The sequence below is a fragment of the Trachurus trachurus genome, assembly GCF_905171665.1.
Source record: "Trachurus trachurus genome assembly, chromosome: 23".
In the NCBI taxonomy this organism is placed as follows: Eukaryota; Metazoa; Chordata; class Actinopteri; order Carangiformes; family Carangidae; genus Trachurus; species Trachurus trachurus.
The window spans coordinates 11,492,597-11,517,410 of record NC_139912.1 but is presented as its reverse complement, the minus strand read 5'-3'; the positions used below and the strand labels follow the sequence as shown (position 1 = coordinate 11,517,410).

Below are 24,814 nucleotides of genomic sequence, written 5' to 3'. Positions count from 1 at the left end.
AATAAAGGATGGGGATAAACAGAAATAAAAGAAGATACCAAAGAGCCAAAAGACACAAGCTCGGACTGGTAAAGCCTAAACAGCCCATTAAAACAACTAGCAACAGCTGCGCTTCCCCGCTCAGTCTTTTTTGCCTTGCTCATTGGACAAACAATGATGTTATAGACAACACAGCAGTCACAGGTCAGGGGTCGGGGTTGGGGAGGTGAAGGTGAGGGTTGGGGTCAGACCCATTTTGAAAAGCTCAACAATAGACTGATACTATATGACCTTGGCCGGATAAACACATGCTCATTATAATTGATCTTTACGCAGAGGGGAAGCCAATGTGAATGAATGGAGATAATGTTATTATATTAGAGTAGAGTGACCGGTCCACTGCCCTTTCAAGTCCGCAGTCATGAGCCATTGTCACTGCAGAGTAAATTGATGATTGAATGATTCAGTAACCATATACCACATAATTCAATTCTGTCACATTTAGGGATAAAAGTGCAGAAGGAAAACGCAAACTGGGATTAGAAACAAAATTATACAAGAAAAGGAAGAAAAGGATGGTTGCAAAAAACAAAAAAAAAAGCCATTAGGGAAGGGGTTAAGGGTAAAAGAGTCAGAGGTTGCAAACCAGATTATTATTATTTTTTTAAATGGCAATCCTTATTAACCCCCGCTGGGAGATCACAGACGTCAAGCTATTTTATCTCCATGATCACACTGTTGTATTTTTGCAGTGGTATCAACAAACCACGTTCAGTACAATATGGCCAGATTTCTCTCTCTCTCTCCACGCTGGCTTCGGTGGTGGTCAGCTTCAAACTCATTAGTCCGTTTTGATAGATAAGAGGCTTGCAGCTGGAAAGCCACGGCAGCAGTGGGTTTTGTGGGTTACAAAAGCAATGTAATCGGGTTTTGGCAATAGAAATCTAAGGAGTTTAGGAAGGGGAATACTCACTGATTTATGGATTTGAATTGGATTGAGACTTGCTTAGAACCCAGATCTAATGTGGCAAATGGCTGTAATCTGAAGGGAGCTGTGCATAAGGAAGTAAGGCAGTGACACATGAAATAACACTGGGAAAACATATGAACTTCAACATTTTGCACCCTCTCTCTCCTTTTCCGTCTGCTTCTGACTCATTTATCTCTGTGCCTCTCTTCCTTTGCCCTGCCATCATGCTCTCATCTTATTATTCTATGCTCATCTACCCGATTCCTTCATCCAACCCCCATTTTTCCTAACAGTAATCCTCTCCTCCCGTCCCTCCTCTTTTTACTCTTGCTGTCAGATCTCCCTATCCACTCCAGGCAAATTACACTTTTCAGATTACACCCCAATTAAAGGCCCCGTTGGTACTCTGTTTGCATGCTGCAGCTCGTCTCTGGAAACAGAAAAATGAATTGTGTCTGTGCATGTGTGTCTGCATGTGTGTGTGCGTGTGCAGAGTAAAAAAGCCATTTAAAATACTAGGGGCTGAAAAAAAGCACATGTACGTGTTTGCGAATGTCTAATCGCAGATGGCAGACCCCTGCTAAATCCCTATTAATGATCCTATTTACACTTGTTGCCAGATTGATCAAAGTTTAGCAGTTGTGTGATCTGCGGCCTTTTTATCTCAGCTGGTTTGGGAGGGGGGTGACTGGCTGTGCTGCTTGTGTGTATGTGTGTGTATGGAGGGTTGCAGGGAGGTTGTTAGTTGGCACAGTATGGGGTAGTTGGCACAAACAAGGGCGAGACACCATGATATAAAGGCAGGGAACTGGGTGGTGTTAAGGGTGTTTATGTAGTGCCTATGTAGTGTATGTGTGGGGTGCTGGCTGCTGACTGAGATCTGAGGGTTAAAGAAAAAAACACCATTATGGTCGAGGCTAGCAGGTGATGTATAACAAGATCATATAGTCAATGTGGTTCTGAAAGTTTTCTCTCCATGTTTAAGTTTCTCACTGTTCCGGTTGTGGACTGGTATAGCGTTATGAATTCGCCTTAGTTTTATTTTGTTTTCCTTTTTGAGGACTTGTATTTCTCCTGTTAGTATAGTAGAAGGCTCCAATTACTGCAATACCCATGAGCATCAGCCAGCATTGTAGAGAGGAAGCCAGTCAGAGGCACGAATCACAACAGCAGCAGAAAAGAATCACGGCTCTATAGCTGCAAAACTCAACACCAAAATCAAAATAACGAATGCATGATCATTCTCTAGTCTGATCTTTATGCCACTAATGGTGCACATTACTGAATCTCACAGATATTTCTTGACTTCTCTTTCACATCTCTTCTTATGTTTTCATGTAAAGGCTAGTACATTTTTTTCCTGACGCAACTGCTCATCGTTTTTTATGTGCGTGTGTATCAGTTGTCAAGTTTCATTTATTCATGCTCCACTCTTAAAGACTTAACATTGTTTATCAGCATTTCACTTCACTCTATATCAAACCCTCATTTTCTCCCTATTCACTGACCAGTCCTTCTAACCCCTCATTCATTAATCCTCTCCCTACTGATCTCCTCTTTATATTCGTCCTTCTCCACCATACAGTACAAAGCCTCACAAGCTCAGGCCTGATTTTAAACATATTCCACATGTCTGTCTTTCACCAAATATGCTTCCCCTCCTCCTCCATTTCTCTTTCCCCAACTTGTCTCTCCATGCAAATGTCCCCCCAGGTTTTTGCCTTGTTAATTGTTCCAAAAAGAGGCAAACTTTGAAGTCACTGTCCCGTAAAATAATATTGCACTCATTTATTTGCTGCCAGAGCTTTGGCCTGAAGCAGCAGAGACAGGGAGGAGGCTTGTGAGGAAAGAGAGATAGATGACATAGAGGAATACAGACTAAACTGAGATGAGAGGCAGAGGAGAGGGAAAACAAAGGGGATTTTAGCTGAAGAAAAAAGTGATGATGAAAAGGTGGAGGATGGTAGAAGAGAGGAAAGGATAGCTGGAGTGGTTTATAGACACTGTACTCTACTCAGCCCCTGTGGGTCATTCATCACCTGGACAGAGGCCCTGACAACACACACACAGATGCACATATACACATATGCACTCACACAAAATCTCCTCAATTGTCTTTATGGTTGCTCATCTTCTGTAAAAGCACTTTGCTTTTCCTGTTGGATGTGTTGAATTACACATAGTAAGTAAACACGACCACAAACATATCAATGTCATATGCAATAAGGTAGTTTCAGCTGACAAGCTAAGATTTATGGCTTACCGCTCTCACAGCAACTAGATAGGACACACATTATAGGAAAAGGCTGAAAAATGAGCAGAGAAACAAGATGACAATGCTCCCATACATAAGGCACAAGGGGTCATTGAATAGTTTGATGAGTGCTCTCTCCACCACCAAAATCAAAACACTAAATGGGCGTATATTTTGGATGACTGCTTTTCACCCTCTCCAGTAAATTCCAAGCCGTGGAGCAGTGCAGCTGCTCTGGCAGCTGAGCACATGGTGGCACAACACCTTACTGATACACTGGTGTTGGTTTTTCCTTTCATTTGTCACCCATCTGTGTTCTGAGTCCAGAGATAATGTGTCACCTTTACCAACCCTCTTGAGAAATCATTGTTCGGTTGCCTTTTTCTAATACTCGCAACACATGGAAATCATCACTGCAGTTCTCCTTGATTTTAACAGATGCTCATTATATCCAAGTCACGCAATTAATCTCACTCATAATATTAAAGCCTTACAGTGCCAGTGTGTGTTACCACAAAAGAGGGGGAGATATTTTCTTAAGCCTGCAAAGAAATTAACCATTCACTCCATCATTGCCTATTCACAGAGCTATTGGCATGCAAATGTTCCAGTGATGGGCATCAATCATCTCTTTTCCCTGTCCAACTGTGAGCCCACACTGCTTGAGTTGACATCGAGTATGCCCACTTTGATGATATGAACGTGATGTGTGTGTGTGTGTGTGTGTGTGTGTGTGTGTGTGTGTGTGTGTGTGTGTGTGTGTGTGTGTGTGTGTGTGTGTGTGTGTGTGTGTGTGTGTGTGTGTGTGTGTGTGTGTGTGTGTGTGTGTGTGTGTGTGTGTGTGTGTGTGTGTGTTTCCATTGCATCTGTGTGCAGACAGTCAGCAGCGTGCGTTAGATTGGATTGAATAGCAATACCTTTAATGGATGGTCTGCGAAGGTCAGAGATTCACCTTTGAAGGCACCGAGAACGAGGGAAACGATCGATTTCCAAGTGACAGGTAGAGGAATACAGAGGAAGTGTGTGTGTGTGTGTGTGTGTGTGTGTGTGTGTGTGTGTGTGTGTGTGTGTGTGTGTGTGTGTGTGTGTGTGTGTGTGTGTGTGTGTGTGTGTGTGTGTGTGTGTGTGTGTGTGTGTGTAGATAGGACAGGTCGACAGATACAGTAGAAGTCACTCTTGTATAAATAGCTGAGCTCTCAATTAGCACCTGGCCTTCCCCTTGACCCTTACCAGCTTCCATACCTCTACACTGACAACAGCAAACACAACCTCTGTCACTGTGTCTGCCTGCTGTAGTCAAAGAGATCATACTGTGCACACCTGAATGATTTATGATCTTGCCTTGTATGTTTTGTTTTTGTTTTTTCGGTCCCGTACTGTATATGTATGCATGAATATGTTGTGGGCGGCAGCTGACTTGCAGCTGTTGTTTACCTCCGCTGCAGAAGAATGTTCACACTTGCAACTTGAATATGCATAGGACATCACATGGTGTATAAAACAGAAGGCTAAATTGTCTGTGCTAACTTCCCCAATGAGCCCCAGCCAATCCCATAATAGTAGATGAATAGTTGCCTAGCAACAGAGCTTAGCAACAGCAGCGGTCTAGATATGCTATCACTGTACAGGAAACTCGGGGGGTAAAAATGCCTCCACTTTCAGCAAAGCGGGGATTTATTAGAGGTACCAGGGAAAACATCAAACTCTACTGAAATGGATCTGCCATATCAACTGTAATGTAGACACAGATCATTCTCCTGCTGTATGCCAACACAATGAATCGCCTTTGATGAGTTGGTGTTCAGTGCTGGCTCAGGTTTCTGTTGACACACACAAGCACACACTCATACAGCGACGAGAGGAAACAACTGAGACAGGGGGGAAAAAATGGGACTGCGGTTTATGAGTGTGAGGCAAGTTGGGGACAAGTTCATAGCTGGAGATCTATTTTTTTCTGAAGTGCACCAAGTTGAGCAACAAAGAGCAAAGTCTGTGAAAAGAGTTTATAAAGTGCATATTCTTTCTACTTAGCCAAGGGCCTTCTTGCCAACAAGAACAAAGAGACAAAAGCTGTTTACAGCAAAACAAGTCTCTTGACCTTTTAACATTGCAGCACAATGGAGCAGACTGATACTAGTAACAGACTGATACTCGGAGTCCCAGTGTCTTGGATGATTACAATTTCTTAGTAATGCTATTTGATTAAGGTTTTTGTTACAATATATCCAACAAAGGTTCTGGGGGTAAAATATTTACTGAATTGCACTGTATGGATGGCCTTGAGCACAAGTACGTCTCCTCTATTAACTCAGAATATAGTTTGGCACGCTCAAGCCTGAAGACAAAATGCCTCTTTCTCTCAACTGATGAGTAATTTCACTCCTCATCCATAAATCAATTATGTATAATCCCCTGATACAGAGAATTAGTGGCCATTTAACATGAGGAAGCTAAGTGTTTCACTGTTTCAGTGTGTGCACGTCAGCACATCCATATGTGTTTATGCGCGAGATGTCTGAGTGGTGATTTGCTTAAACAGAAAGAGATATAGTGATGTAAACATGCTTTCTTTCTGACTAAGTGCTGCATGAGAGACAAGCTTGGATTCTCCACAGAGAGCAGCAAAGAGACGACAGACATAATATACTAAGCTATACTGAACTATACAAAGCTATACTGTGCCATACTGAGCCATGCTGAGAAACTGCTACCACACTTATTGGCCATTTACTTGGTGATGAGGCAGTTCAGTTCAGTCTAGGTTGAGCCACTTTTATTGGAGTGTTAATAGATCTCTGTGTGATCTAAAGGCTTCTGACTAAATCATTCTCAGCATCTATCTACTTAAAAGAGGTGAGAAATGTATTATTAGGAGCATTAATACGTAGCCTTACACTTAAGCTGTGAATTTTGATAAAACACCCTTTTTGTTACCAACCTCTAGTTTTAGAAAACAGTCGATTTAGCATATTGAGAGAAGACTGAAAATAATTACCAATTAGGGAAAGAAGACTGTGTATTTATTTTGCTCCCTAATGTGGAGAAGTAAAAGGCAGCATTAGAGTTGATGATCAATGAAAGGAAGGAAATAAAAGATAAAGGAGGAAGGATGGGGAATTTATCTTCTATATCATTTATCATATTCATAAGCAAAAAGAATAAGTGATCTTTTAATGAGTTAGAGTTCTGGAGAGCTATAGCACTTTTGCTGGTGTTCTTCTGGGACAAATGAAGGCTAAATAATGTTTTCCTAAGAGATGAGAATGCGCCCTTCCTCCTCCTCATTTGTTCGTTTTGTTCATTTTGCATATCATCCAACATACACCCCCACCACCCACAATCCCTCCACCCACAAAAACTACACTGTTCCCAAATTGGCATTACAAGCTCGTTATTCTGCTACTGGTAGACATGATAGCCCTATGTGCAAATCAGAAAGGAGTAGCTGATCTAGCAGCTGCTAGCTGGCCCAATGATCTCCAGCAAAGTTAGAGTGCAGAACCAGAAACCTCCACTGCCGGAGCAGCATTAACACAGGGAGGGGCAAATGAGGCAAGGCACAGTGCAATATCAGCTCACTTGGAGAGTATTTGACGATTAGAGAGACTGAAAACAGCTCAGGCAATGATGTAGAAAAAGGTGCAAAACATGGGGGCAACAGCTCTTTCTCCATATTGTGGCACCCACGGCTACCTACCCGTTTTCATAATTCTCCATCATCCGTCTGGATAGAAGTGTGCGGGCATGATGTTTCTATTTCAGAACGTGTCTCCCTTAGTGTGTCTTCGTCGGCCAAGTCTGTAGCCCACACTGTGCGAATCAGGGTGCCTGCCAACACGTTTTAACACACACTGTTACATCTGTAGCGCGTTCAGCCGCTAGGGAATTAAAGCCTAAACTGTAGGGCATTGTATCACAACACAAGGTACTTGTGAGAATAAATAGAGCTAAAGCAGCATCCACCTATAGGTCAAGTCGATTTTATCCATATAGCACCACAACAGAAGTGCACTTTTCATATAGAGCAAGTCTAGACCAAGCTGTTTATAATATTATTTACAGAGATCCAATTTTAGTCCATATCCAATATGGAGCCAAGTGAGAGTGGAGAGGAAAAAATCCCTTTTAAAAGGTGGACACCTTAAGTAGAACTGGGCAGTGGGCGGGTGGTCATCTGCCTCAGCCAGTTTGGTACAATTGGGTGTGATCTACATAATGTTCTTGGATTGTTTACTAATAATAATGCCTGAAGGAAGCATAAATAAGGGTAATAAAATGGATTCAAGTATAAGACCTTGTGTTACTGTGTGTTTAACTTTTGCATGCATGGAGAAGATTCATTGTTACCATGTACAAAGTGAAACTGACCTGATAAATAGGACTGAAACCAGCTTAGTGTAGCTCCTTTATTGCCAATTAAATGTTCCTGTCTCTACAATAGGATGTGATGGTCAGTCGCATCAAATGCTGCACTGGGATCTAACTAGACAAGGACAGAGGCAAGTCCACTGTCCAATGCAATTAGGATATCATTTGTTACTTGCACCAGTGCTGCCTCTGTGCCACGATGCACTCTCATCCTGACTGAAAACACTCAAGTAAACTATTGTTCTGTAGAAAGTCACAACTCATTGGTGAATGCTTTCTCAAGCATGTTAGAGAAGAGAAAGGGAGGGTTAGATTTAGATCTAGAGACGGCTGGGGCACCTGGATCAAGTGTACACTTTATAAAAAGAGGTCTAATTATTATAACATTGAAGGACATAGCCTGTTGAGACATGATGATTATATTGAGTAAAATATGCATTTCTAAAGGTAAAATCTTCTTAAGTAGTATACTTGGGAAGATGTCTGAGGGAGCAGCTCATTATTTGAATTAAGACATTGTTGAACTTAAGTGAAGGACAATTGGAGAAACAGTCTAAATATATAATCAGGGTTTATAGGTTCCTGTGTTTGAGAATAAATCTTCGCCGGCTGAGGGCAGAAGGTGATGAAATTCATCTCTAATACTTAGAATTTTATCATTAAAGCAGCTCATGAAGCGTTGCCACTGAGAAGTACAGGATCAACAAGGCTATGATTCTTTATCAGCCTAACCAAAGAGCTGAAAAGAAACCAAGGGCTGTTTTTATTTTTCCTCTATTAATGAGTAACAGGCTGCACTGGTATTAGAGAAAGTTTTCATACATTTGAGACTCTCTTGCCAGACTAATCGCCATCCAGTGCCACTTACTTCCTAGTTTTCGTGATGTTTCCTTTAATTTTAGGCTTTGCAGTAAAACCATGGAGATACACCTCCTTTGTTTTTGTTTTTATCTTTTTTTGTTTTTTTAGAGGAGCAGGAGAGTCAAGTGTCATTCACAGTGAGCCTGCAGCACTATCGAAAAGATGATCAATTTGGGAGGGACTTAAGTTGGATAGGAGTCCTCTGTTATACCGAGACATGGCATTTAATTAAATGCTGATGGAATCACTTCCTTAAATTTAACACTATCACACTCACATCTAGTGAAGACATTTTTGCCTAATGGCATGTAATCTGGTAATGAATTCAAAGTTATTAAATAATGGTCTGATAAAAGAGGATTCTGCAGAGAGACGATTAGATGTTCAGTTTGAACGCCATATGCTAGAACAAGGTTGAGGGTGTGGTTAAAACAGTGAGTGGGTATATTTTGACTCCATGGTGAAATGTTAAAGATCAACAAGTATAATTACTTTGTCGCACTAATGAGTCAGGAGTGTGTGCCAGGAGTGCAGTACACTATAACAAATAAGACTAATGTTTTTCGGTTGGACGGAGAAACTAAGAACAAATTGTGATTAAGTTCAGGTGTAGGGGTGATTAATAGGCTGGAATTGAAAATGGCTGTAACTCCATCTTCTTGCCCGGTGCCGAAAGGAAGGCGAGTATTAATATGACAGGGTGGAGTGGATTAATTTAGGCTGACACATTCTTCATGACACAGGCAGGTTTCAGTAAAACAAAATAAATCAAGGCGATGAACTGACATTAGAGTGTTTGTTGTAGTTTTGCAGTGCTGGTGTTAATTCCAATTAGGTTTTGATATGACTCCTCTTCTGTTTATTTTTGATTTAATAGATTTAAGTGGTCGGGGCAAACACAGTCTCTATGAGGTTTTGGGTGGGTGACTGTTCTAATAGAAAAGCAGAGAAGCGTGTAAGTCTGCAACTCTGCCTCCTGGTCTCAACTCTGGGTTGTCATGCTTTTGATTTACTAATAAATTTGGTCAGATTTCTGGATACGAGAGCTGCTTCATCAAATGTGGGGTATATGGCATCTCTCCTGATCAGACTAGGTCTTTCCCAGAAAGGGAATGATACATGGCTTCCATTCCTTACCACTGGTTAGACAGCTTAATCCTCAAATTGGTGTAAACGGGTGTTGTTTTATGTATATCTCACCTGTATTTGCCCGAGTGTTACTGTCACTGTCATTAATTTAGGGTTTCTCAAGACAGAACTGCCAATAACGAGAGTTGCTCTTTCAGCAGTAGTGTTGCTGAGTCGGGAGAAGCCGTTTGAAGCATCCACTGGTTGGTGGTGAACCATGGGCTTCTGCTTAGCCACCCGGCTTCCCCAGCTCCTTGGGAGCTGCTGAGGGGAGAGTTGGAGCTGCACTGGGTCAGACTGAACTGGCAACTGGGAGCTGGCGACTACAACGGCTAACAATTGGGTTTTTACTTCTCTGAGACTGACAGCAATTTTTATGTGGCTTGCAAAGCTTATTGGACTGGACTTGGAGCTGACAGTTAAGCTGCTACTGAGGACCGGAGCCAAGCAATGATGGTGGTGGCAGAAGGGGAGAAGGACAGTGGTTAGGTTGGTTTGCCAGTTGTAGGAGCGGGCAGCTGAGACTAAACGGCAGTAATGGCCTAACAAGGAGAGATCTGGAGAGCCAAACCAGATGGAACGGCCACAGCCACGTGCCTGCCTGGCTCTCTCATGGCTTTGTTAGCCAAACACAGACACAGACAGAGATTTACTGAAAGACGAAGACAAAAAGATGTGGGGAATCTTGAAATGAGACTGAGGCCTCCTTGTCTCCTTGACATTCAGATCCTTATTTACTACTCAGCACTAATTATTCAACGTATACTTTCTCTTGTCTTGACTCTATTTTCTAGCTCTATGTGCCCTTGACCTTTTCTAAACTCCTCTCTGCATCCTCTCCCTCTGCCCAAACTCCTCCTCTGATTGATATTCAGCACATTCGGTGACTAAGCTATTTCCCCTTCCTCTATGCGCTAAGGGCTTAACTTTAATGAAAGGGGAGAAGTTGATTACATATGGGGAGCAAAAACTAGGCCTCCGTCTCATGGGAGGAGTGTAGTAGAGGAGATGCCACGCTGAGTTTTAGTCAACAATGAAAGCAGACAGAGAATAAAGGCAGGGTTGCAGAGTGTGCACATCAGAGTGTCCTTGGAAGTCAAATTTCCCAGGATGCTCAAGTGTTAGGAATCAAGGACGTGGAGAAAAGGATAAAAAATATCCATAGTGCCGGGTTTTCACAGGATTCAGAAAGGTACAGTACGAGTGACACAAGGACACACTAAAATACACACACACACACACACCTCTAACAGCATGCACAGCTCCAGTTTGTGGGGCTGCTGTGCCACTGTTATGGCTAACCTAAATCCATCTTTGACTATTACAGCAGTGAGCAGTGACTGGACTGGTGCTTGTGCTTGTGCTGGCTGATGTCATGCTGGCACACCATATTCCAACAGATATGAGAGGAACACAAGGTACTCCCATTACTTTCCATCCCTCGTGCACAAAAGAGCGTTGTACTGCAAGAACTACATACCCTCCAAATAGATATGCAAAAAAATAACCAAACAAAAAACAAAAAAACACATACACACAATGTTAAGTCTGTTATGTTATCATGTTAAACAAACCACAAGTCCAGTCTCACAGCAGGGATGAATATCAAGCAGGAAGAAACTGGCAGTTGCTGAGAGCTAGAGAGAGAGATTAGAGAGAGAGAGTGGCTGTGCAGTGGAAGTGAGCCTGAGATGCAACTTTTCAAAAGGTGTCATAAACATGGTGTTTTAAGTGAGTAGGTGTGTGTGTGTTTGTGCGCGTGTGTGAGAGAGAGAGACTCTGGGCTCAGAGGGTATTGCTGTATTGCTCTCTGAAAAACAATTACTGAAGCGTTGCATCGTCTCCCTCCCTGAATTTTAATTGGCAGAAGATGATGAGGAAAGATGAGGGTTAAAGGAGTTGTTGCATCCCACAGCACCAGGTAGAAGACAAATGAAGTAAGTGTTAAGTGTGTTGGGTCAGAAACGGCATCAGTTGGTGTGTAACTACAGATGTGCGTGTGTGTGCGTGTGTGTGCATGTGTGTATGCGGAATGTTTTTGTAAACATCATGCCCAGCTGAAGTTCAGTGCCACACGTTTCGCATCATCCTTTGAGAGGGAGAGATTTAGAAAAGAAGGAGAGAGAGAGAAGAAAGGTGGAGTGTGCAACTTCAGCTGCCACAGTCCACTGATAATGTGTCTTAGTCTAGACAGTGATGAGACCCTCTGTGACTCTCAGGCTAGACACATATTAGAGAAGTGTGATGACAGTGCAGCTGCTAAGATAATATACAAGACCTCACGCACAAACCCACAACCAACATTTAATTTTTAACAAGCTGAGTTTTTACAAATTCTGTATTATTCCTTAAAAACAAGGAGTGTCTCTAACTGCAGATTGGCAATTACCATTCTGTGTGCAGCAGGGGGAAAAAATCCCATAATCCTTTGGGAGCACTGGTGTAGCCGAGATAAAAATCCACTTATTAAAGTCAGCATTGAGGATGGGAAAAGAAAGGGCGCAGAGAGGAGGTAAGAGGAAAAGAGAGGACTGCGAGGATAGGTGTGCAAGATTACAGATGTTAATTTCTCTTTTTCCTTTTACTTGCCTCTGTCCTCTTTTTCATATCTATCCCACCATTCCTTTCTGTCTCTCTCCTCCTCTCCACCTCATTTATTTACTCTCTCAATCTCTCCTACTCTCCAGCTCTCTTGTCATTGTCTCTGTGCAGCAGCTTCGGAACCCGAGGCACACTTCAAAGTCTTGATGTCAGACAGACAGACCCAGGGACCCTTTTAAAGATGTTTACGCTGGCATCTGCTTAATGGGCGAATCAGAGTTATCTAAATCGCGACATACTGACACCACTGCAGCAACATTAGAGTGTGTGCCTGTGTGTCTGTGAAATGAGTAGGAGGAAAGGCTGAGCAATATAAAAATGTGCAAATAAACCAAAAACAAACAAACAGGTGCTGGCAGATGCAGCTGATGTTTGTGAGAGACTTAATACATGTGGTGGTTACCAGAGGCTTCAAAAACAGACAGAATATACCAACATGTACACATGGAAAATAAATGCTTCATTCATATACGCCTCTTATCCACTCACACTTTGCCACCTCAGTCGCAGTGCCCTCTCAACAGGTGTGAATTCATGCACCACGTGTAAGCAAAAATAACCCCCTTGACAGTACACTCATGCATCTGCAGTCCCCGAGGTTTTCCTTGCAGCTGAGCCTAGCTGCAGAGAGCAGCCTAGCTTAGCCTTACCTCCCTGACTGGCTGCTAGCGTCTACTGCAGGGAGAGAGAATGACCCAGTTGTGAGGCAAACTGTTCTCTGCAGAGAGAGGAAGAAAGGGAGACAGGGGAAGAGAGAAGGGAGAGGTAGAGGAAAAGGAAAAGGTGTGTGGGGGCACTGGTCGCCCCAAGAGACCTGTAGTGTGCAATGATTGGCTACAGGCGTGCAGGGAAGGAGCTAGTGAGAGGAGGAGGGAGGCAGAGGGCTCACCTGCAGTGATGCGTCCTCTACAGCTGCACAGACTCAGCCATAAATCACAGAGGCTTGGAGAGAGGAGGGATGTCAGGGTGGGAAAGGATGGAGGATAGAAAGATGTAATGAACAAGTGGGAAAGGGATTTGTAATTTCTAGGAATCCAGAGTGTTACTGCAGAAATATGGGTGCTGCATGTACTGCTACAGATACAAAATGGGGAGAAAATGGATCTGCTTCAGGTCATCCATCAATGATTTTGCAACAATCCCTTATATACAAAGCTTATGACAAAGGAATAGAGTGGATAGAAAGGGAGACAGCCAACTCAACAGACTTTGCTTCTAATAAACCAATGCTGGAACGAAGACAACCTTATCCCTCATGATTGTAAACTTCAGTTATGACTGGAAAACTAAATAATGAAAGGCGGAGCTAAACGCTGCATTTGTCCACCTCTATGCTTCACATGGTTTAAACGCTCTTCTTGAGTACAACGGTATAAATTTGTGGTATGGAGCGCTCTGATGGGAAATTACACTCAGGCCCTGGCAGGGTTACTGCTAGCAATCCATCCACTGAGCTACACAGGAACACACTGTGAGATTAGTTGCTAGACGCTGTATTGATTTTCCACTGCTGGAACACAAATTAACAATCGCCATGCAATGATTTGGTACCCGCACACAGGAAAATGCCAACGCATGAAACAAAACTGAAATGATAATTAACACACTGTAGTTTGGTCGGGGTGCTGCTACTATAAATTCTTTCTATACCATTTAATTAATGATAAATCACCTTTAGTAATTGTTAATTAAGTGTTGGAGAGCTCATGTTTTCACAGTCTGCTACACAAGAGTAATTAATGCCAATTCAAGCGCTTCTTCCACTACAGTAAAACAAAGAAGAAGAAGGAGGAAAGCAGTGGTGTCTTCACTCAGCAGCAGCCACAGAATATGATCCTTAACTGTTCGGCCACCTTTGACATGAGTAGAAGTCTGTGTAAATGTGTGAGTATGTGTGTACGCATGTGAGAGAGACAACTATGTCTGGAGTCTTTCTGTGTGGTTACCTATTCAATGATCCATCAGCAGAAGAGAGGGAGGCAGAGAGAGAAAGGTTGGACATAATTACATTCCCATTTGCCGGCTTGACACAGACTTGATATGGCTGAAGAATGTTAATAGTGATGCTAATTAACTGGCTGAGCAGATCTAGGCTTTAAGAGGGAGCTTGACAAGCAAGGTGGAGAGGAAAAAGTGAGATATGTTGCAAGTATTATGAGAGGCGTTATCCAACTCTAAACTACAAGAGTGAATATATTGGCTGCAGGAACTAAACATTTCATTATTTTGTTTGTAATGTGTGTAGATGTTAATCCAGACCTCTATTCCCTCTGAGTTTGGTTGCTCCCTCCTTGCTGTCTTCATCATCTTTCAGTGTCAATGCACCTTTTTACATATAACTGTTATGTGGTGTTAAACAGAGCACAATCACAAAGTTACATTAGTTAGTTAAGATGCTAACTGTATGCTTAATATGAGCTTTGTAATATTTTTCATCCACAAACACCAGTGTTGGTGAACCCAAAGACAGTCTGACGAAGTCTGACTTGCTTGTGAAAAGCCCCATGCCCGCCTGGCAAAGCCACCCTCAGTGAGCAGCTTGTAAACACACACAAGCTGCCAGCTTTTCTGAGCCACACAACATGTTAATTAGAAAAGAGACAAGGAAGGGAGGAAGCAAGGGAGCAAGGAAGCAAGGAAGGAAGGAAGGGATTTAAAAAGAGAAATAATTAAAACAGTGTGAAGCCTGATAGAGGTAGACAGACGTACAAATAAAAATGCAACAAAAGGAAATTAAAATGGGGGCAGTTAAAAAGTAGTTCACCTGCCAACGGATCGACTCACCTTTTTGCACCTTTTTCCATTTCTTAACACAGTTTCAGCGTCTTCACACAGCTGAGACTGCACTCCCTACTATCTGAGGCACCGGTGAAAAGCTGCATGGACATTTTACTAAATGAGCCACAAATTGGGCATTTCCTTTCTTCATGGAGCCAACTCTCAGTTTTCACTTTGGTCTGGCATGGCCTACTTGGCATTTGCTCAGATTATAGGCATTGTGCACAAACCAAAATGACTTTAAAATCAGCCTCATGAAAAACTCAAACATTATGAGCTTCACAAACATGTTGGAGGAAAATTTCACAGGACTGTGCATGAGCTCAAAGGTCTAATGTTAGGCTCATGTCATGATGATCTAGTAGATTTTAACATGTTTTCATTGGGCAAAACATGACAAGAGCCTGTTGTCTTTCACCTCACCACAGGAATATATACACAAATAAATATTCTGATACAGAAACCACTGCTCATCCCTAAGGCCTAGCAATTCAGGGGTTTTCTGCACAAGTGAAAGAAGAATCTTTCACTGTGAAGACATAAAAAAAGACAGGAAAATTATACTTGTGATCAAAGCACAGATTCCAAATTCCATGTCAGGCCTTTGATTTGTTTATGTCCCCAGACCTTGACTCATCTCTCTCAGCAGTCAACCTTGTCTTAACCCTGAGCCAGCAACTCGTCAGAGTCAACTACAGTTCAAACTGCCAGGAAACAGAAAGAACCGGTGAAGTTAGTCATTTTCCCTCTCCAACTTCTCAGCTGGCTCAAGCCTTTCAATTCCACGTACACACTGCAGAGAATAGCCACTCAAATCACTCACAGCTCAATAGGCTGCCACATACTGGTACTCTTCTCAATAGGTGCAGACTCACGAGAGTGAAATGAACATCAAAATCTATTTCACCACTCTCACCCTCTCCTCCCATCAGATTGTCTACCTTTACCCTTTCTCGACATTCTCTCCATCGCTGTAGCTTTCACCCATCATTCCTGCTTGCCAATTTTGCCCTCTTCACTCTTTCAGTCTTTCTGCCGTGCTCTCTTTTCTGTAGCTGCTCACCCACTCTCTTCCTGTTTCCCATTTCAGAAAAGATCTGTGTAAATAAAAAAAAAGATTTCTGCAAGCTTCATGTCTGAATACTAATTAAATTTCAGAAGAAGGTTAGAAAAACATTAAAAAATATCCAGCAGCGTAACATCGAGTTGACATTTCGAGGTAGTTTAATTTTACTCTGACTAAAAGCTGTTGCAGCTAATCAGCAAGTCAGAGCAATATAAACAGCATTTAGGCTGTAACACTACATGGACCATGATTCATTGCTGGAGGCTCACCTTTGCGACAAGCTGTACAGTACATGAGCTTAAAGCACTCAAGTGCTTCTGACTTGGAGAGCTTGTATGTGCAAACATGGTGTCAACCTGCAGAGAAGCAGCTGGTTACCAAGCTTGGTTATGTGTGAGTGTGTGCGCGTGCTATTGCCCTGCTCAGCCCCTGGCAGCTCATCAATTATAAAAGAGCTCTGGAAAGGAAGGATAAGGCCAAGCTACAGCAATGGTATCTATAAATACACACCTGACACGCTTGAGGTGAACAGCTATTTTTGCATATGACCAAGTTACGCACACACACGTGAACATTCTGAACGCACAGCCAATGTCATCCCCCCGTATCAGGGCACTTTGTGTATCTGTCAAATCAGGAAGGCAGAGTGTACGCCGGCTGCTCTTTGCCAACCCGAGCACCATGTGATACTCTTTCTAAATCAGAGGAGAGATTGCTTTTCCCCTCCTCTTCCCCCGTGTCTTTCATCAACTAAACACTGTCGCTGAATGGCCAAATGGGAAAGTTGAGGTGTGAATGTGTGTGTGTGTACATGCAGAAGTGCAGATAAATTCTGTAATGGTCTGGATGACATGCTCTATCTCTCCCTCGTCGTCTTCTACCCCACTCTACCTTTTTTTTTCTTCTTGATTACGTGGCCCTCTGTTCATCTCTGCAACCATCCATCTCCACCTCCTCTCCCTCATTCTCACCATGTGTTGCACATACAATCTACCAACAGTATATCCCTCTCCACATCTCTCCATCTGTCTTTTCTGTTTCTCCATCATGCATCCATCCATCTAACTGTCTCACTCTTCACCTTCCCCTTTTCATTTGTCAACTCACACATCAGTTTCATCGTCCGACCCCCAAACTGTGCCCACTTTCCCCCCGTCACAGCTCTTTCTCTCCACCCCATCTTCTAATCCTCATTCCTTTCTCCCTCCTTCTCTCCTCCATATCCTTCCACAAGTGAGCGATAAGACTTCCTTCCTCTCTGAATACAACATGGGCTCTGCCTGCTGCCCAGTCAGACAGCCTGGCTGCTGGATGAGGTTTTTTGTGTTGGCAGCAGGCGCCGCAAGTATTGTGAAGATTGCAAGCACTACCTTCTGATTCTCTTCCCAAGCCATTACCGGACTTCACTTCTCATTAACTCCCATTATTTTCTGCACAGAAAAGACTAATATATACTGTATGTACACACAAACACAGACACAGACTCATGGACAATCCACAATAGTTCCCTAAATCTGGACAAGGAACTGGAGTTCAGAAGGAGCCCTTATGCAAACATTGTACACCAACTACCGAGCAATTATACCGAAAAGATGTATTGTAAAACAACTGCCTAGAAACAAGAAAGGAGTGGAGACAAGAGGCATAAGGTGAAGGGGAGGGGATGCGGGCTGCCGGGGGGTTCCCACTGACTGATTCCCCTTGACATGTCTTTATATCTCTACAACAAATACCAGAACAAAGCTGGGTAACCGACAGCAGTTAATACAGCGAGACAAAAACACCAACGCACTAATACGGTGCGTTCAATCAGCCTTAGAGCTGTGAGGTGGACAGCACCTGTCATCAAATACTAGCCCACTATCATCAGATCACATCGCTCTGAGGTGCACTCGGCCCATTGTGTCAGCACAATGTCTGCACTTTCTGTGCAGCAGCGCGAGCTTCCCTGGGAGTCACACAGTGTTTCACAATACACTCTCAGATATGCGTGTGTTGTTGTGTTTCTTCCCTTGAGTTGATGCCTTCTATACATTCTATCCTATGCAAGTGGAGCAGACTGTGCTACCATGGCAACTTACGACTGAGCATGCTTTAGTGTGCGCCGCTGCTGCACGAGCTGGTGTGGGAGCACACACACACACACACACACAGTGCCAAGGCAACTAGGAAGACTGGTGAGGAATACTCAATAGTATAGACGCATTGACATTCTGGGGTGGTGGTTGAATACAGCAGCAGTTTAGACCGCTGGCCAGAGAGAATGGACTAGTGGGTGGGGTTGTAATGGCTGCTGGCCAGGGTGATAGTAACATGTGTGTGCGAGTGTGTGCACCTGTGCAGATCATTGTGTTCTAAATCGTAAACCAATGTCCACACACACACACACACACACACACACAGTACACATTGCACACGATGCCTGTCTGTCCTAAAGCATATTTCATCATTAGCTCTAAGCAGTTAATCCTCTGCTCCACTGACCACGGCTCAGCTCAGTCCATTTCAATAATCTGCATCTGGGGCTAACCAACCCATCATAGACAGACAAGAACGCACCCACACTCACACACACACACAAAGGAACAAACACACATGCAAAACAAGGACACAATCAACCCACAAAACATATGGGATTGGTCCAGAGCAATAAATATCTCAAGTAAAGCTCTCACACCCACACACACGTAAATGTATCCATCCATAATCTATTGTGCTGACAGCGGAGCCAGTTAGTAGAACAGCCTCTGTTCATTTATGAGACAGGGAGTTCCACAGAAATGTTACATTAATTGTAATTGTAGTTAGTGCAAAAGAAGAAATGGGAACCTGTATTTCCATCAATGTGGCTTTACAATCCAATCCATTGTTTCCTGATGAGACTGCAAGGTTTAAACTGTTGCTGAGCAAACTCATAAATCCAGGGGATTTTTTTTGTGAGCTCTCGGCACTACAAAGCCTTTCAGTAGCTAATAGGAACCAGTATCCTCGATATCTTCACAGCAAGGTGATACAGAGGAGAATGTCAACTTCTTACTGAGGCGTTTGGTCAGAGATTTTAAAGTACATTTATTCACTACTGGCTTTTAATGGTAAGTTTTTAAAGCAAGGAGAGACGTGGCAGAGGAAAACAAGCGAGTGGAAAAATTAAATGGAAGATAAATGACATGTTTGTGATGAGGAGAGCAGCAGATAATTAGTGAAAGGAAAAAAGATTACAGTGGCTGGGGAGAGGGGTAATGAGACAGCCAAGAGAGTGCAGGCAAAACATTTTGAAACAGAGAAACTGACAAAGCTTGAGACAAAAGTGAGAGTTTGACCTTTCCCCAGCCAACAACAAACATTAACCATTCAGCGCTGGAATTGACCTGTTCCCCACTCATGGCATTTCCACTGACAACCTTAAATGACAGGTCTCTCTGTGTCTCTACGCCCCTTGTGCCACATTTTCTCATCTCCTTCAAAAACCCTATAGCTTTGGAACCCGCAATTCATTTACCCTCCTGTCTCACTTTTCCATCTTTCGTCTTTCTTTCCGTGCGTTTGCTTCCTCTTGCCTCCTCTCTGTCTGACAGGGACAGATTGAAAAGTAGCAGCTCTGGTTAAGAAGTGAATGAATTGTCACATCCCAACACCTCGCTCTTTTGCCTTTGGCCAAATGCTGACAAATACTCTGTGGAAAAGATCCCCCCACCCCCCTCTCCTCTGTGCCACCACCCCAACAAGCGTACACATGTCTGCTTTTTCAAACGCTACCTTTGGCAGTTCTTTAGTAATAACTAGGACACAGTAAAACACGCCCATGTATCCTCAGCTACTTCAACCTCACTACCTTTGCATGCCACGTCTTGCTCATTTTTGTGCCTCTTGTCTATGTCAAGTTCAAGGTTAGCTGCTCATTGTATTGAGCGCCAATGCTCCCCCATCGGGATGAACAGAGGGGAGATGCATTAGCACCTCGGTAGGAGGCCCTCAATCTCGTCTCTTCCCTCTCTTTTCTCTCCACTTCTTCCCTCCACACCACCCTCTCGTCCCCAAGTCCACCTCTCTATCCGTGGCCCCATGGAGATACCTGGGCAGCCTTTGTCCAGCAGTGTGTATGTGGGCTAATGTGTGCACTGATGCATGCATGTGTGCTTCTCTCAATACAAGCAATTGTGTGCAGTGAGTATCATGTATGTACCAGCACAGACGTGTACCTCTCATGCTAATGTGTAGCACGACCAGATGACCATAAACTAAACCAAAGCCTGCAGGGGGGGTTACGGCTTTCCCCTTGACCTACTGTGGTGCACTGACCTGCAGTAAATGGGTTTAAACCTTACCCAGGCACAGCCTTTTATCTCCATCACATCTCCATCTCCTCCTTAAGCCACAGACCAACGCACACACAAACTGACCAACAGACAGGCTGACAGAAGCCATATGGTCCATTCACTTCCAATGGCAGGAGGTAGCCATCAAAGAGCTCTCACAGCAACTCCACTCAGCCATAGATGGATAGACCGAGGGAGGGAGAGACATGAAGGGAAAAGGAAGAGGGGAAATTATGAGGAGAGGCCAAATAGAGGTGGAGAATGGGAGGGGAAGCACAGAAATAAGAGGAGAAAGAGGTGGGAAGTGTGGTGAAGAGCACAGAGGAAGAGACACTCGAGCAATTCAGAGCCAGAAGGGAGGCGGAGATGGAAAGAGTTAGGGAAAAGGCATGGAGGTGTACTGATCACATGAGCCCTGTGTGAGACAGTAAGGACCGATGGCTGTGTTTGTGAACATGTGCAGAATGCTTTTTCTTTTCTAGGTGACAGCACTGCACTGTTTTATGCTGACAGGAGGGTGTTACGAAACCCAGCTTAGACTGTGTCAATATGGCCTTTACACAGCACAGACACTCAGCACCAGTCATGTGAGGCAAGGGCTGTTGCTGTGTCGGTGTCTGTGTTTCACCTTATGCATGGGGTGTGCACTATACTGACTTCCTGAGGCTGGTTCTTACCTCATCAAAAACTGTTTGAGAGTGAACACTTCCATTTGGGGTATAATAAGTTAGAATCTGCCAGAGTGACAGTTTCCTTTATTCTTCCATTGTTGAATTTTTTGCTGTGTCTTTCCAATCCAGCCACTTTCCTCACTCTGTCACTTTGTGCTTTCCCACATCCTCACAATCATCTTTCAGCTCATCTTTCTGAGTGACTACACAACCTGATACATCCACCAGACCGCAGTGATCTCAAGATATTTCCGTCAGCACCTCTTCTGTCTAGACTCCTGGGGAACCTGTCCTGTCTCCGGACCACTTGAGGCCAACATATCGTGAGGAAACATAACTAGAGTGCAGCCTACAGTAATCAGCCAAGTCTTTCCTTCTTGCCATTTCAGTTACTGCAATACATCCCCAGCTGATATCTAGTTTAGGTTGAAGTTAAGGTAAGGGTTGGGGTTAAGTACTCTGTTGCATTACTTAAGAACAGGTTTAAAGGGAAGAGAATACATTATGGTCCATCAATATACGCCCATGTCTGTGCTCTGATCCACAGACAGGCCTTACGTTATACTAGTGAAATTTTACTCTGACTGCCATTACATAAAAACTATTTCACAAGCAAATTGAATTTAATTCACTCAGCTTCCTGCCGAACTCGGCTTCATGATGTCATAAATGTAAGCCAGTAAAAACTAACATCCAGCTCACCCAAACACCATTGCATTAAAGTCCATCCGCTCTCTTTTACCGTAATGCTTATATTTATTCAGGATGGTGCGTTACTCACAGGACCATAAATAACACTGAAAAAAAACTAACAGAGTGACAGAGAGTGTGCGAGAGTAGATCAGAGAGAAAGGGGGAGGAGGGGATTGAGGGATGGAACAAGCAAGGTGGAGGAGTGTATATAAATCAACATCCATTAGCTGAGGGGTTATAAAGTCACTGATGAAGGAGGTGGACTGAAGCTCAGACCTTTTATTGTCTTGTTGTTGTCTTTTATTGCCTGTGATGTCATCTAATGGTATACAGTTAACGACAGGGGAGGAGAAGTATGTACATGGGAGGGGAGGATGTGGCCGTAATGGGGCTGTGTGCAAGCGTGCACGCCAGTGTTGACACAGGATATTGATCACCTTTTGTCAAAGATGGTGTGCGTCTGTGGGCTCTCTTTGTCTGAATATGCCATGTGTGCACAATCTGAGCTTCATTCATGTTGAGTTTGAATGAGAATAATGCCAAAGTCCTGCACACGCGAATCTTTCAAGTGCCAATATGTGGTTTCGAGAGGGATGTCTGGAGAGAAGCCAAGGGAAATAAGAAGAAAAGCACGACGATAACCAGGAACAGAATTTGTCTCCAACATCCTGAAGCAAAAATGATATTCTGAAAACAGCTTGTAATACTTTAGCACTCAGTGGCACTAAATTCCCCCTACCTAACACGTTCATCATCACAGATAAGCAGTAGGCATTAAATATGATTACATATTTCCCTCTGCCTACGTGCTGGTTATTGTCGCACAACATGGAAAACCACTGCTTCAACCACTCTGCTACTGTGCAGAACAAAAACAACAACAACGAACACAGGCAGGGGCCAGTAATCAACAAAAACAATGTAAAAACACTGCCTGTGTATTAGTAGAAAAATACCTGTTGACAGTGACTGCTCATTCTGGCATTGATTCGCATCTTCATTTAACTTTCTCCACTGTCTTTCCTCTCTCTCCCTTCGTCTGTCCTCATACAACTCTATTTCCGTCATAAATTCCATCTCTGTTCAGTGTTTCCCCTTCTTCCTAACTTTCCTCTGCTACCCTAAGTCACTCCATCCTGCTCTTTCCTCCTCTCTGTGTAATGCTGTTTTCCCCGAGCCTGTGAGGCTCAATGGCCTAGCCATCCCAGAATTAGTCTCAGTCATGGCCCTGTGATATACTATGTGTGTATGTGAGTGTGAGAACGGGTGGGGGGGGTAAAAGTACAGCAGCTACCAGCGTTCTATCACACCTAGTAGCGGTGCATCATCCCATTAGCCCAGAAAAGGGGTTGCCACATAGGGGGGAGGGCACAGGAGCATGAGGGGAATCTAAGGTGGAAGCCACAACACGCCAAAACCCAGCTTATCCACTGCTGTTTAACTGTGAGGGGACAAATCTTGTTTAGCCAAGGGCTTTGCTGTCACACAGAGTGTGACATGTTTTTCAACAGAGACAGTTATAGTCAGAGAAGTTCACAAATGCTACAACTAACACAATTCCACATGAGCTTCAAAGCCAGCGTAGCCCAACTTTTTCCCATAATGATTACATTTAGACTATAATTTAGGTTAGTATACAAATTTAATGAAAATGTCAAACAAATGTGACTTGTAGCTTCATGTTCTGATACATTGTATAATATAGTTACATAAATCACTTAATAAATGATGCATTTCATTCCATTCTGATCCCTCGATTTGCCTCAAGAAACGGATCAGAAACTTTGTCTAATCGATTCGGCAACATGCTGATCTGTGCTGTCTAGCAAGTTCTGCAACATGCTGATGTGTGCTACAATCTGCCCCCAGGGCTCTGGATTTTATATGAGTCCAAAGTGAAGAAAAAGTACAGCGGATACTCCTGATACCGGGTGTATACGAGTGTATGTGTGATATATGGTGCAGTGGATGAGGAGGATGTTGAGAGATACCAGATAGGCTTGGCTCTAGGAATAAAACCCCCTCAGGGGCTCTCCTGATCCCCCTTCCTCAAACACACACACACACATACAAACTGAAATTCTCTCCACAGTGAAGTACACACACTTCCTCTTTTCACCCTCCCTCTCTTTCATGCACACATACACCTCTGCCTCTTGCAAATACAGCCGACTCAGCTGATTTGCCTGAAAGTCAATCTGCCTTACTACTACCATCCCTCCTCCAGTCCAGCAGTCCCCAGTTCCCAGCCCTTACTCCACATTCAAATAGTCGGCAACCAAATCTCTGCTACAGTAGCATTCATCCTCTGTTCCTCCTCCTTACCTTCTTGACTCGGCCACTTTTGGTGCCCACAAAGACGAGCGAGTGGTTCTTGTAGACGTAGGCTGTGACGGAGGTCATTTTGTCGACGGCGTCGGAAAAGAGAGGTTTGCCGCGCACCATCTCAGACACGCCCAGCGGCGCGTTCATGTCGAGGCCGCAAAAGTCATCATCAATGGTCAAGAGCTGCAGAACAGAGGAAGAAAAGAAAGGATTAGTTCAACACAAATCTGAATCAGATTTCCTCAAAGCGTTTTCAAATTTTACTTCAAGGTGAAAGGCACCGCTTGGGCAAACACTTGTAAGTTCTTGTCGATTTTTGTATAGAGCTGCACGCCACACAGGGAGAAAGGTTGAGAGTGTCTTGCAGTACTGAGGATGTATTGCCAGATAGAAGTACGACGGAGGTCAAGATTAATAAAAAGTAGTAATCAATACCTTGTGTCTGAGGGTGTGAGTGTTCTCACATTGGACAGATATAGATAGGGGAAAGACAAAGGGAGAGGATTTTGTATGTGAGTAAGGGAATGTGTGAGCATTTGTATGCATGTGTGCATCTGCTGGTCCACATGCAAGAAAATGTGGAACCAAGTTAGAGAGATGAAGATGGAAGAAGACTGCAGTTGGGCTATAGCTCTGTAATAGCGCCAGAGGCTGCTCTGTCAGGCACAATTCCCCACTGTCCACCCAATGCAACAGCAACTGCAGAAATGCCTGTGCCGCAAGATATTCACTGTGAAATGATTCAAAGTGAACTGGGTGGATAAAAAAAAAGTAGTGCTACACCGTCACACAGCTCTGAGGCAA

General features: G+C 43.5%; 1 protein-coding gene across 2 annotated transcripts in view; it reads right to left on the bottom strand.

Annotated features, from left to right (window-relative positions):
* The window catches only part of plxna4 (plexin A4), a 233,008-nt gene that overhangs the window by 168,519 nt on the left and 39,675 nt on the right, over positions 1-24,814 (bottom strand). For both annotated transcript variants that reach the window (XM_083999274.1, XM_083999275.1), the window contains exon 3: positions 24,011-24,193. In XM_083999274.1, coding sequence (XP_083855400.1) covers positions 24,011-24,193 — 183 coding nt within the window. The remainder of the gene's footprint in view (positions 1-24,010; positions 24,194-24,814) is intronic.